The sequence below is a fragment of the Dipodomys spectabilis genome, unplaced genomic scaffold, assembly GCF_019054845.1.
Source record: "Dipodomys spectabilis isolate Male_0828 unplaced genomic scaffold, ASM1905484v1 ptg000125l, whole genome shotgun sequence".
NCBI lineage: Eukaryota > Metazoa > Chordata > Mammalia > Rodentia > Heteromyidae > Dipodomys > Dipodomys spectabilis.
The window spans coordinates 20495422-20510976 of record NW_024870802.1 but is presented as its reverse complement, the minus strand read 5'-3'; the positions used below and the strand labels follow the sequence as shown (position 1 = coordinate 20510976).

Here is a 15555-nt window from a genome sequence, read left to right as displayed (position 1 = left end):
TAGTTATGAAACAAGAAACATAAGGTATCTCTACTAACCAGAGGGGTAAGTCACTGAAAACACCCTAGGCTCTTAGCTAAAATCCCAAGAAACTACATCCTAGAAAGAGACATCTACCTATAAAACATAGCTTACATAGGGACAACTCAGTCTCTAATTGGATTAAAATAACAGTTATTCAATATGCTTGCCTAATGACAATTTCCCTAAAAGAAAATATCATCCACACTATCTACAATGTTTCATTCAAAATATAGAGTACACAGTCAAAATTTATCAGGAATTCTAAAACATAGACCAAAGGATAGGAAACAGATCACACACAAAAAAAAAAACCAGAGTAATACATATTTTAAATTGGTAAAGAATTTGACTATAAACTAAAACTATAAAAAGAGGAGATACTATATAAAAGGTTGGATATGTTCACCATGATTTAGAATACACTTTTTTGAAGTATCAAATGGCATTTTTAGAACTGTAAAATATAATTACTGAAGAACTCAATATATTTTAAAAGGGTTGAACAACAGGTTAGATATAGCAGAAATGACTGATAAATTAGAAAGCAGGTCAAAAATCTTTCAAAACCAAAGTACCAAGAAAACAGGAAAATGGAAACCTCAGCAAGACACATGGCTCAAGCCTATAATCCAGCTCTTTGGAAGGTGGGGGGAGGGGCGCAAAAACTTCATAGGAATACATCTTAATCAATGGCCGGGTGAGGAAGTGCATGCCTGTCATATCAGCTACAGGAGCAATGGCTGGGCACAGTAGTGCATGCCTGTGTGGGAAAGGACAAATAGGAGGACAACTGCTCAAGCCATCCCAGACACAAAGCAAGACCCCATCTAGAAAATAACCAAAACACACAACAAAGGAGGCTTACAGAGTGGCTCAAGTGATACAGTACATGCTTAGCAAATACAAGACACTGAGTTCAAAACCCAATACTGCAAAAGAAACAAAGATGAAAGAAAAAAATAAGGAAATAAAGAAGGGAAGGGAAGGAAAGGAAATACGTGTGACACATAAGAGGTGCAAAATACGTATACTTGAAAGCACAGAAGAGATTTTTAAAAATGGAACAGTGGGCTGGGAAGGTGGCTCAGTGGTAGAGCGCTTGCCTTGCATGCCTGAGGCCCTGGGTTCGATTCCTCAGCACCACATAAGCAAAAAGAAAAAAGCCAGAAGTGGCGCTGTGGCTCAAGTGGTAGAGTGCTAGCCTTGAGCTGAAGAGCTGAGGGACAGCACCCAAACCCAGAGTTCAGGCTCCACGACCGGACCCAAAAAAAAAAAAAAAAGGAACAGTATTTGACAAGATAAGAACAAACTCATATGAATGTTGAGTGGGGAAAGATGGAAGAAAATGATGGAAGGGGTATGATGACCAGATGCATTGAACTAATAACTGATTTGTTATAGTGAAACCACTGTGTACAACTAGATAATTTATTAGGTGAAGGCTAACTAAATGAATGAATGCACAAATACAAAAATTACCAGAAACTCTGAACAGGATTAGCTGTAAATAACAATATAACCCAAAAAAATGACAACAAAAACAAATTACTTCCAGGCCTAGGGAAATCACAGAAAAACTGATTTTTTAAAAAGTAAAATCAAAGAGAAAATCCAATGAGGTATGTTAGAACAACACATCTCAAACCCCAGCACTGCGGAAGTGGAGACAGGAGGATCACAAATCTGAGGACAACCTGAACTACACAATGAAAACTTCCCTCACCTAAACAACAAGGAAAGGGAGAGGGAAAGGGAGCAGGGAAGGAGAAGGGGAGAAAAAAAAAGAGAAGAGGGAAGAGGAGAGGAGGTGGAGAAGAGGGGGGGTGGATGAAGAAAGAGAGGAGATAGAGAGAGAGATGGAGAGAGGGGGAAGGAACGTGAGAGAGAGGGAAGAAAACTTGCCCATTAGAGTGAAATATACATTACCATCCAAAGAAGAAGAAGAATGTTGACTAATGGCTGATTTTTCAACAAAAATTATGGAAGTCTGAAGATAATGGAATAAAGTTGTAAACCACTGGAGAGAAAACTACAAATTCTTTGAAAATACTCAAAAAATGAAAGTAAGATTAAGACATTTTCAGAAAAGTAATGACAGAATTTGTCATCACCAAAACTTCTTTTTAAAAAAAAAGTAATGGAGGAGTTCTCAAGATGGCGACGGGGCAGTAGGGAAACGCCACAGCTCTCTCCAACCAAAAAGAGAGTTCGAGTTCCAACCTTTAATCTCCCCAAGAGACCGACAACAACAAAAAGACGAACACTCAGAGAAAAACCAGAGGTGGAAAATAACAAAAAAAGAAAGAGAGGAAAAGAAGAATTTCAGAACAGAGAAGAGCGAAGACCCCTCCCCCAACCTTTACTGGCCGCGCGGCAGTGCGCCAAGCCGCCGGCCAGCCGGCCCGGCGGGGGCTGCCGGAGCCACAGAGACACAGGGGGCGGCTTGCAGATCACCAGGTACCGGATTGCAGAACAGCGGATCGCCAGGAACAGAGAAACCTATCAGCCGGGAGTCTCCAGGAGGATCCCACCCCACCCATCACTCTCCACCGGAGCGGAGAGGCTCCATCCCGCCAAAGCCGCCCGGCACCAGCAGCGCCACAAAGGGACCTGTCGCGATCGCAACGACCCGGCGGGGGGCCGCCCAACCCAGCCCGCAACCACCCCAACTGAACTGGGACTGCAACAACAACTGACGGACTGCAACAACAACTGACGACCTACAGGGTGAGTACCCACCAGGGGACAGGGAATCCATCAAGGGAGACCAGAGCTGGAGGGAATCCCCAGACCCTGACCTAGACTCCCTACCCCAACACCCGGACCACAGGACCCACTAAAACTGGGAACTGTTCGAGAGCCCCACCAGCCGGTGGAGCACACTCTGCTGGCCAGGCCAGAGCAAGAGCGCCCCGGGAAGGGAGCTTAAATGCTCAAGCCAGGAACAGTGCCCCTGGGTCAAGACTACCAACAGTAGAAGAAATTTGAACTGTGTCCTCCAGGCTGCATAACCAAGGCGGTATACACATTAGCACAGGCCTAACGAGCGCGCTCCAGGCTGGGGCCGGAACCAGGCCAGGGGACCGGCGCCTGAACAAAGCAAAAAGGGTCAGAAGTGGGGCTGTGGCTCAAATGGTAGGGTGCCAGCCCTGAGCTGAAGAGCTGAGGGACAACACCCAAACCTAGAGTTCAAGCCCACAACCAGCCCAAAACAAACAAAAACACATCAGGAGCCCATAGCAGACTCCAGTATTTGGGAGAGTGCATCCAGAGCATCTGATCTTCCCAAGAGCACCCGCAGGAGCAAACACAAGCAGTCTAGGCTGCTCAACCCTTCCAAAGGCGGGAATTGCTACAGCAGAGAGCTGAGAATCCTAAGTGAATAGCAGCTGGAAATAGGCTCCCAACAGAATCCAGATCAGACACAGACTCTCTCTACCAATAGAGAATCAGCAACCAAGCAAAGACAGACACACCAAAACAAGATTGAAGAGCAGTCTCCTGAACCCCCATGCGAAAATCACAGAGAAAAATCACAAGGTTTACCACTACCCAGGACAGCAAGCTCACCTCAAAAGCCAGCAGCCACGCAGGGGAGAGCCCCAGTGGGAGCAAAGCAGGAATGGAAGACAAAAACTACATCCAAGGGTTGCTGGAGGCAATGACTCAAGAAATAAAGCGAGAAATGGATCAGAAATTGAAAGAGCACAAGGATGAACTATCAAAAGATATACAGGATATCAAACAAAAATTGGATGCAAAAATAGAAGCTGCACAAACCTCAGTAAGAAGTGAGATAAACGCCAAATTAGAGGTAATGCATACTGATATCACCTCATTGAGAGGTGAGATCAGTACTCTGAGAACCAACATTGAATCCATAAAGGGATCCATTTCCATCATGCAAACCACAATAGAAGCCACGGTCAACAGAGTGAATGAAATGGAAGGTAGAGTGTCAGATACAGAAGACAGAATACACCAACTGGACCAAAAAGTGACAGATATGGAAAAATCACTCAAATTAAACCAAAGGGAAATTCAAGAGCAAGCAGATAATGCTAAAAAATTTAACCTTCGCATAATCGGAGTGGACGAAGGTGAGGAATTCCAGAGCAAGGGAATGCAACACCTATTTAACAAGATAGTCAATGAAAATTTTCCCCACCTCAAAAACGACCATCTTAACTACATCACAAAAGCTTATCGAACACCCAACAAGCAAGATCCCAGGAGAAACACTTCTAGGCACATAATAGTAACAATGATGGATCTGAATAATAAGGAAACAATCCTGCATGCAGCAAAAATGAAGAAGGAGCTATACTACAACGGGAAAAAAATTAGAATCACTGCAGATCTCTCCACACAAACAATGAATGCAAGAAAAGCCTGGGAAAGCACCATACGAGCCCTGAGAGCCAATAACTGCCAACCCAGACTGATATACCCGGCAAAGCTAGCATTCACATTCGATGGAGAACTGAAAACTTTTAATAGCAAAGAAAAACTAAATGAATACATAAACATTAAGCCAGCATTACAAAGAATTCTAAGAGGGGGGACACAACCTGAAGAAAGCAACCAGGAACTGGGACCTGCCCCAAACAGGCATTACTCAAAGTCTAACTGAGCAAGCACAGGAGGAAAGGAAAGAAGAAAAACTTAGGAAAACGGAATGGCAGGGACAACAATGCATCTCTCTATACTTTCTCTTAATATAAATGGGCTGAATTCGCCAATTAAAAGAAAACGAACTGAGGACTGGATCAGAAAACAAGACCCATCCATCTGTTGCCTTCAGGAGACCCACCTCTCAGCCAAACATACAAACAAACTCAGAGTGAAGGGGTGGAAAAGGATCTACCAATCAAATTCCCCCAATAAGAAAGCAGGTGTAGCTATCCTGATATCTGACAAAATAAACTTTTCATTAAAATCAGTACAGAAAGACAAGGACGGACATTACATATTAATAAAGGGAACAATCCAAGAGGAGGATATAACCATCATCAACTTATATGCCCCAAATATCGGTGCACCCAGATATGTTAAACAAATGCTCTCAAACTTACAGAATAAAATAGATCCCAATACGATAATACTAGGAGACTTTAACACGCCACTCTCACCAAAGGACAGGTCTACCAACCAGAGGATTGGCAAAGAAGCTACCGAATTAAGTGAGGCCATACTTCAAGCGGAATTAACTGACATCTACCGAGTATTTCACCCTAAAACAACACAGTACACATTCTTCTCAGCAGCTCATGGAACTTTCTCCAAAATAGACCATATCATAGTTCATTCAAGGAACTTAAGCAAATACAAAGGGATCGACATAATCCCCTGTATCCTATCTGACCACAGTGGAATCAAGCTAGCTCTCAATAACAAAGCATACCGCAGAAATTTCTCTAATACATGGAAATTGAACAGCACACTCCTTAACAAGGCCTGGGTAACAGAAGAGATCAGAGAAGAAATAAAGCATTTCCTAGAACTCAATGAAAATGAAAACACCTCACAAAGAAACTTGTGGGACACAGCAAAAGCAGTCCTGAGGGGCAAATTTATTGCCCTCAGTGCCCACATCAAGAGAATGGAGACAGACCAAGTAAATAATCTCATGTTGCAACTAAAACAGCTAGAAAAACAAGAAAAAATGGGACCTAAAGCTACTAGACGAAGCCAGATAACCAAATTGAGAGCAGAGATTAACCAATTAGAAAATCAGAAAACCATAACCAAAATAAACCAAACAAAAAGCTGGTTCTTTGAAAAAATAAACAAAATTGATGGCCCGTTGGCAAGATTAATTAAAAAAAGAAGAGAGGAAACCCATATTAATAGGATTAGGGATGCCACGGGAAACATCACAACACGTACCCAAGATATCCAAACAATTCTAACAGACTACTTTCAAAAGCTATACTCTCTAAAGGAAGAAAATCTGGCGGAAATGGATGCATTTTTAGAGAAATACAAGTTACCCAAACTGAGCAAAGAAGAAGTTAACCAATTAAATAAGCCAATATCCTATAATGAGATACAGGAAGCTATCAAAAGTCTTCCAACAAAAAAAAGCCCAGGACCAGATGGATTCACAGCAGAATTCTATAAGACCTTTAAAGAAGAACTAATACCCATACTCCTCAAGCTCTTCAGAGAAACAGAGAAGGAGGGAGCTATCCCAAACTCATTCTACGAAGCCAATATCACACTCATCCCCAAACCAGGCAAAGACCCAACCAAAAAGGAGAATTACAGGCCAATCTCCTTGATGAACACAGATGCAAAGATCCTTAACAAGATTCTAGCTAACAGAATCCAGAAACACATAAAAAAAATAATACACTATGATCAGGTAGGCTTCATCCCAGAGACACAGGGATGGTTTAACATACGTAAGTCAATAAATGTAATCCAGCATATCAACAGAGCCAAGGTCAAGAATCACATGATTATCGCCACAGATGCAGAAAAGGCCTTTGATAAAATTCAACATTCATTCATGCTAAAAGCTCTGGAGAAAATAGGAATAGAAGGAACATTTCTAAAAACAATAAAAGCCATTTATGACAGACCAATAGCCAATATTATACTTAATGGGGAAAAGCTACAACCAATCCTCCTAAAAACAGGAACAAGGCAAGGATGTCCACTGTCTCCACTCCTCTTCAACATAGTCCTAGAACCCTTAGCCAGGGCAATAAGGCAAGAAAAAGACATTAAAGGGATCCGCATAGGGAAAGAAGAAGTGAAACTATCCCTTTTTGCAGACGACATGATACTATACCTCCACGATCCCAAAAACTCCATCCCCAAACTTTTAGAAATCATAAGTCACTTCGGCAAAATAGCAGGATACAAAATAAACCCACAAAAATCAGTTGCCTTCCTATACACTGATAACGCACAGGAAGAGAGGGAAATAAAGGGAGCAACCCCATTCACAATAACCTCCCAAAAAATAAAATATTTAGGAATTAACCTAACCAAAGATGTAAAAGAACTATTTAATGAGAACTATAAAAAGTTAAAGAAAGAAATTGCAGAAGACACTAGGAAATGGAAAGACCTCCCATGCTCCTGGATAGGCCGACTTAATATAGTAAAGATGGTGATACTTCCAAAATTAATATACAAATTCAATGCAATTCCTATTAAAATCCCAATGACGTACATCACTGAAATACAGAAAACAGTCCAAAAATTTATATGGAACAACAAAAGACCTAGAATAGCCAAAACAATTCTAGGGGATAAAGACAATATGGGAGGGCTATCCATGCCGAACTTCAAACTCTACTACAGAGCTATAATCACAAAGACAGCATGGTACTGGCACAAAAACAGACCCGAAGACCAATGGAACAGAATAGAAGATCCAGATATAAATCCACAGGCCTACAGCCAGCTGATATTCGACAAAGGAGCCAAAGACATACAATGGAAGAAACACAGCCTCTTCAACCGCTGGTGCTGGGAAAACTGGGCAGCCACATGCAGAAAACTAAAAGTGGACCCCAGCCTATCACCATGCACCAACATCAACTCAAAATGGATTAAAGACCTTAACATTAAACCTGAATCTCTGAAACTACTGCAGGACAGAGTAGGAGAGACACTTGAACTAATAGGCACAGGAAGGAACTTCCTGAACAGAGTCCCAGGGTCACAACAAGTTGGAGAGAGACTCGACAAATGGGACTACCTTAAAATAAAAAGCTTCTGCACAGCTAAATCTATCGCAACTAAGCTAGAAAGACAACCAACTAATTGGGAAAAAATATTTACCAGCAATATATCAGACAAGGGGTTAACATCCTGTATATACAGGGAACTCAAGAAACTAATCCCTCCCAAACCTAACAAACCAATTACTAAATGGGCAAGGGAACTAAAGAGGGACTTCTCAAATGAAGAAATAAAAATGGCAAAGAAACACATGAGGAAATGTTCATCATCCCTGGTGGTGAAGGAAATGCAAATAAAGACAACCCTGAGATACCACCTTACCCCAGTCAGAATGTCCCACATCCACAAATCAGCCAACGACAAATGCTGGAGGGGATGTGGAGAAAGAGGAACCCTATTACACTGCTGGTGGGAATGTACACTTATACAACCACTTTGGAAAGCAGTCTGGAGGGTCCTTAGAAAGCTAAAGATTGACCTCCCTTACGACCCAGTCATACCACTTCTAGGCATCTACCCTGAACAACAGGAACCAATATACAAGGACACGTGCACCTCCATGTTTATTGCAGCACTGTTCGCAATAGCTAGGATATGGAAACAACCTAGGTGCCCCACCACAGATGAATGGATCCAAAAATTGTGGTATCTATACACAATGGAATATTATGCAGCCATTAGAAATGACAAAATAATGGCATTTGCAGGGAAATGGATGGAGCTAGAAGGAATCATGTTGAGCGAGGTAAGCCAAGAACGAAGAGACAAACGGTACATGGTCTCCCTCATAAGTGGATGCTAAATCCAAAAGGTTAGTGATACGACAAAACTAACAGGACTTAAGAAACAAAGAACTCCCGCTCATCTGGTTGAACCACTACTAAATATCCTCATGCTGCTGATCACAAATATGGTATATAACATGTGAACACTGTTATATATTACAGACTGTGGTAGACAATTTGCTCCAGGGAAGTTAGAATGAACTTGTGACTTTGAAATTATGTAATCATTTAATCACAATCAAAAAAAAAAAAAAAAAAAAGAACCTCGGGGAAGGGAGGGAGGGAGGGGATGGTAGGGGGAAAACAATGGAGGGGGTAACAATGTTCAAGAGGAAGTGTACTCATAACCTCACTCATGTAACTGTGACCCTCTGTATAGTAGCTTTACAATAAAAAAAAAAAAAAAAATGCACTATATTAAAAAAAAAAAAAAGTAATGGAATTTAACTGAGCATAAGAAAATTATCCCAGATGAAGCATGGTAATGCAGGAAAAAAAACTAAAATCTGCCAGAAAAGGATACATGTTGGTAAATGCACCATTTTAACAACAGTAAAACACGAGTTCTAAAAATCTACAAACTATAAAAGCATTATAATAGCCAGAAACTAGGAGGAACTCTAATATCCACCTACAGATAAATTGAGAGACTAATTATAGCAATGGAATTTATACAATGAAATACAATTCAGCAACAAAAATAAATAAACCAGCAAGGCACTGGTGGCCTAAGCCTATAATCCTAGTTACACAGGAGGCGAAGATCTGAGGATCACAGGTCAAAGCTAGCCCAGGCAGAAAAGTCCATGAGACCCTTATCTCCAATTAACAACCAGAAAACTAGAAGGGGAACTGTGACTTAAAGTGGTAGAGTGCTAGCCTTGAGCAAAATTGCTCAGGGATAGCACCCAGAATCTGAGTTCAAGCCCCATGACCAAACCAAACCAAAGGGGAGGGGGAATAACCACAAGTAGGCTAAAATCTATAGATGAACTTCACAGATATTACCTTTAACAAAACAAGCTAGATTTTTTAAAGTTCAAGCAAAAGTACAGTTTATGATGTTACAAGAACAAAGGCTATGTTTGAGGTGTGGAGTTTGAAATGGTCTACTTCTTTATAGTGTGAATAATAATATGTTCCATTTGTGGAACTTCATCAAGCTCCACCCTTAGGATTCTCTAGTTTTCTATATTTGCCTTTTTTAAGTTTAAATATATATATATATATATATGTATATATATATATATATATATATTTGAGACACACACAAAAAAAATAAAGAGTAAGACTGTATCTATCAACAAGACTAAAACACAAAGCATTCCTAATAGATGTGTACTGACCCCAAATAACACCTTCACCAGAATAACTATTCTCCTGGCTTTGATTTGTATCATTCATTCTCCTGCACTATTTAATGCTTCTACTTTTTCTTTTCAGTACTATGGTTTGAACTCAGGGCTTTGTGACTTGCTAAGGAGGTTTTTCTACCACAAAAGCATCTCTACCCTTTTGTGGGTTGTTACTTTTGAGAAATGGTCTCACTTTATGCCTGGGTCCAGCCTGAATTACAAGCCTCCTATGATTCTGCTGTCACTGTGATGACAAGGCATATGCCACTGGGCCCAACCACTGTGTTTCTTCCCACATAGGTAGGATGACAGAAACTGACCACCTTACCTACTCCTTGGTTAAGGTGGAATCTTATCAATGTTTATGCCAGACTTGAATCAATATCTACTAATCTCCCTCCCAAATAGCAAGCATTACAAGCATGGACCACTATGCTGGGTTTACTTGAGGGTTTTTTTTTTTTATCTACAAGCTTCTCTTGGGGCTAGAAATGTGGCTTAGTGGTAGAATAGTTGATTAGCACGCATGAAGCCCTGGGCTTGATTCCTCAGTACCACATAAACAGAAAAGGCTGAATGTGATGCTGGCCCAGAGTTCAAGTCCCAGGACTGGCAAAAAAAAAAAAAAAAAAAAAGCCTTCTCTAAATAACTTATACCTATTTTTGTGTGTTTTTAAACTATATACAGAAGGTAATTTGAGTTATAGTTTTAAAACATCATTCTAATAGGAACATGAAGGAACATTCTAGAAGGACAAAAATATTCCAAACCTCAACTGCAGCTTTGGTTATATGGGTTGCACATGTGGGCATTTTGTTATGTCTAAAGTTAATCTTTAAGAAATTTTAAATAGCTCGTGTTAACTTCTTCATACAAAATAGGTAGGGATAGACAGAAGTGGAACTGAAGACATTTCAAATAATACTGCAGCAGACCTGGTAAGTGTCACACTCATCTACTGAGAGTAAGGAATGACAGACAGGACACAGGCACAGTTCTTTGCACTTTCCTGTGAACTGCAGCAAGTGGAGGAAAAAAAATAGGCCAAAGGGGGGATACATAAGGAAAGGCGAGTAAACCTGGCTTAGAAGAAAGGAAAACCTGAAGACACACCAGAGATGAGGAAATCAGTAAAGAAACAAAGTCCCTGTGACGGTAAAAGGAAAGAATGTAAAGCCCAGGTGTTTTGGTGTCTGCAAGGATACAATATCTTCTTAAGGTTTTGTTTTGGTTTTGGTTTGTTTTGTTTTGTCAGTTGTGGGTCCTGAACACTGGGCCTAGGCACTGTCCCTCAGCTCTTCAGCTCAAGACTAGCGCTCTACCACTTGAGCCACAGCACCACTTCTGGCTTTTTCTGCTTATGTGGTGCTGAGGAATTGAACCCAGGGCCTCATGCATGCAAGGCAAACACTCTACCACTGAGCCACCTTCCCAGCCCCTTTCTTAGTTTTTAACTGGAAGGAAATTTTTAAAACATTACAGACATGAGGGAGATTAGTAGTTCCATGGTGGAAGGGAAGGGAGTTCCTAGCCTTTTCCAATGAACTCAATCATTCTCTGAAAAGAGAAGGGAGAAGAGGGGGAAATGGGAATTTTAAAACCTATGAAGAACAATATGGCTGGGAAAGCATCTCAGTATGGAAGGGAGTCATTAAGAAAAAGCAGATGGGGGGCTGGGAAGGTGGCTCAGTGGTAGACTGCTTGCCTTACATGCATTAGGCCCTGGGTTCGATTCTTCAGCACCACGTAAGCAAAAAAAGCCAAAAGTGGTGCTATGGCTCAAGTGGTACAGCAGCACCAGCCTTGAGCTGAAGAGCTGAGGGGCAGTGTCTAGGCCCAGAGTTCAGGCCCCATGACCAACCAAAAGAAAAAAAAAGAAAAAGAAAAGTAGAGGTTTCATTCTGGTCACATTAAACACCCAATAGACACTTCAAATTCTTGCAATATAGTAGTATGAGCATACAAGTAGAAATATTATTTTTCTCATCTTTGCTCTGCACAAAATACAATGTAACTTATATTTGATATGTAAAAGGAAATTAATAAGGAAATGAATGAAAATTAATTTTTTGTGTGCTGGTCCTGGGTCTTGAACTCAGGGCCTGGGCACTCTCTGAACTTTTTTGCACAATACTAGTGCTTTACCACTTGAGTCACAGCTCTACTTCTAGTTTTTTGGTGGTTAACTGAAGGTAAGAGTCTCATTCAAGGCCTTTCCTGCCCAGCCTGGTTTCAAACCACAATCCTCAGATCTAAGGTCCTGGATAGCTAGGATTACAGACATAAGCCACCAGCACCCACCTGAAGCTTAAATGTTTTCCACCTCTTAATAGCACAGTTTATATCATCTGGCATGTTGTATATTAAAAGTGAAGAAAGCACTACTCTCAGAACTATTCATCTCAGATACATCTTTTTTCTCATTTTTACTTGTGTGTGTTCTTAGAAGAAAATCAATGTTTCTTCCCATTTAATCAACTCTTCATTTATTCTAAAGAAATGATATGCTGATCTCCTAAAATTATTTTAGGCAGAATTCACTAATGGGACAACTTTCATAAAGGAACAAAAACAGGATATGTATGTCTATATTAACACAATTTGTGATAGTCAAAAATATACAGTCAATAAAGAAATTAGAAAGTCTTGCCAAGAAGAATTGACCTCTGTCCTATATTCAGGACATCCCTAACAGTGCTAAATCACACTTGTCCAGTGGGTGAAGGATGTTTTAGCTTAAGTACAGAAACCACAGTGTGACCTCAGCCAAACCTGAATATGCCCAGATGAACAGTAACTCTATTTGCCTGAGGAGACAAATTAGCACAATGTACTATTTATTTATCACTTACCAATTATGAAATGTAAAACCAAAAAGGCTACAAATGCATTATTCGCATCACAGATTGTTATTTTTTTACACTAATTCCCATTTACAAGAACTCCATTCATTGAAGTAGCACCGTTTTTTGGTTGGTTGAGCAGTCAGATTTCTGCACTTGTGGTTCATGTATATACTTATTATGTATACTGAGTGCATTCTCCTAATTCCTGTTGCCAAAGCCAGACTGTAAATGCATATGTTTTTGTCATTCTTAACTACAGTAATTCAGAACCTCAGCTGCCAAGTTGGGTGCCAATATCTCACATATGCACTTCAAGCTCTGCTCTTAAAATAATTCTTTACTTGCTGTCAGAAGCTCCAATCATGACGTATAAAATGGCAGTATCATTTTTTAAATCAAAATCACTAAATGCAAATAAAATGTATTCTTTTACTTGAAAATATGCCCTCTCCTATCGTCCCCTTTATTTCCTAATTATAAACCTTGGTCACACCACAAAACAGCAGAATATTTCAAATATCAACAAACCACAAAGAGCAATATTTTCAAAGAGAAGAATAAAAAGGGAAATCTCAGGTTCATGCTGGACCATCCTTTGAGACACTATCATTTTATGTGTGGAGGCATCAATTAGTTCTCCCATGTTGAAAGGTCTGCACATTTAAAGGTTCTGTAGGGCCACTAAGAAAATAAGCAACTATTTCTCTGTATCATTAAACACAACAGGATTCTTGGTCCTGGGCTGGTTTTCAAACAGCAGCATTCTGAGTGCAAATATTAAGGTTTAAATATTTCAAGTGACACAGAACTGTTCTACCACCTAAGAGCACTGCAAGACCATACTTCGACTTGTCAACTACATATTGATTTCCATGCCAAAACAGATCAGCTCCATTTCAAAAATCTCACAATCTTACAGTCAAAAAAAAAAAAAAAACCAACAGCAAAAAACAAAAGCCCTGGAGAAGAGTGGGCCTCTTAGTATAATAAATCACCCCCAAAGCAGCACGCCCCCCCCCCCATAATTCCTGGCATATGATCGGTCTCTATTTCAATTCCTCCACTGGAGCTCTCCAGAGCAGGTTTCCAAGGGATATGACGAAAGACCAAACCTTTCACGCAAGGAGTAAACTCTGGAAACCGACAGCGTTGCCAAACACTGAAACCAGACTTCACAAGAAGGAGATTCAGAATTAGCAATCATAACAAGACATGGAGTCGTGTCCCCCCACCCCGCCCCCGCCCCCTCCCTCCTTCCCTTCCTCCCTCCCTCCCTCCCATCCCAGTTCTGGGATTCATCCAAAAACCTTTCTCCTCCGTTGGCCTAGAGAATAGCGCTCCTACAATCCAAGATCGAGGCAGCTTTATTCGGACAGATTTCTCAAAGCAAGAAATGACCCTAGACCTCGCAAACCATGGTCTGTCTGCCTAGCCCAGAGAGAACATCAAACCTGGTCCTTCGGGAGAGCAAGCCGAGGGACCCCCTGGTGGAATTATGACTCGAGCTTTAAATACTCAAAACTCGGGTCTGAAACCCGTCACTACGGTGAACCGGCGGCACCTTTCAGGATGTTCTTTGAGAGATGGTTACAGGGCTCTGCCGTCACTGAAGTTGTCTGGTTGGTGTGCAGGTTGAATCTGAAGCTCAGCCCTCCATCCCTGCCTTGAAATCGGGCTTGATCCTCTCAGGTTTAAAAAAGAAAGAAAAAGAAAAGTAAAGTAAAATAAAGCGAGCTCTCGGGTCCCCCACACAGCCGAGACCCCCAGGACGGGGCGTCCCGGGGCTCCTTACCTCTTACCTGTCTATGCTGATCACGCACAGGGTCATGATCGAGGCCGTGCAGCACATGACGTCCATGGCGATGAAGACATTGCAGAAGAAGTGTCCGAAGATCCACTTGCCCCCGATGAGGTCGGTGACGCTGACGAAGGGCATGACCGCCACGGCCACGGAGAGGTCGGCCAGCGCCAGGGACACGATCAGGTAGTTGGAGGGCTGGCGGAGCTTCTTGACGAAGCACACGGAGATCACCACCAGGCAGTTGCCCGCGATCGTCAGCAGCGTGATGAGCGTCAGGATGGAGCCGATCACAACTTTCTCGGCTCGGCCGTAGTTGATCTGCTCCCCGCACCCCGAGACATTGTCCGGCGGCGCGTCCCAGGTGGGCGCGGGGCTGGCGGTCGCCTCGGGGAAGCCGCTCAGCAGGTGCGGCGTCCAGGAGCTCGCCACTGGGTCCGCGCCCCCGTCGTCGTCGGGGCTCAGGTCCGGGAACCCGCGCCCCACCTCCGGCAGGATGAAAGAACGCAGGTGGCCGTAGAGGTCCGGGCGGCCGCTGCTGTTAACGTCCATCATCATCATCCTCGCGCCGCTGTGCGCCGCTGCCCATGGAGCCGGCGCCCCCGCCACGCGCTCCGGCTGCGGGGCCCCCGGGCTTCACCTCGCCGGTTCCGCTCTGCCTGGCCCAGCCATGGGGGTGTCGAGGTGGAGGGGAGGGCGAAGGGGGGGGGGATCCACGCCGGCCGCTGGGGGGCGCCTGGCTCGGCCTCGCGGCCCCGCACGTCCCAGGCCCCCTAGTCGTTACGGGTACCGCGGGGACGTGGGGGGGTGCGGCCACACGCGCGCGGGGGTGCCGGGGACGGGGCTCCCCTGCAGGAGGTGCCGCTGCACCCGACGGACGCCTCGGCGGACGCGCGGGCTCGTCAGCCGGGCTCCGAGACCCGCGCCGCAACCCGCGGCCCCGCGACCCGCAGCAGCGCGCGACTCCGCCGGCCGAGTGCGCCGGGCAGCGGCGGCAGAACTTGCGGAGTGCGCCCCGCCCCTCGCGCCCGCCGCCGCCGCCGCC

General features: G+C 43.1%; 1 protein-coding gene across 1 annotated transcript in view; it reads right to left on the bottom strand.

The window, feature by feature from the left end:
• The window catches only part of Htr7 (5-hydroxytryptamine receptor 7), an 85548-nt gene extending 70377 nt beyond the window's left edge, over positions 1 to 15171 (bottom strand). Inside the window, exon 1 of the mRNA XM_042689387.1 lies at positions 14512 to 15171. Within this exon, the coding sequence (XP_042545321.1) occupies positions 14512 to 15071 (560 nt within the window). The 5' untranslated portion in view covers positions 15072 to 15171. The remainder of the gene's footprint in view (positions 1 to 14511) is intronic.
• Between the last annotated feature and the right edge of the window lie 384 nt (positions 15172 to 15555).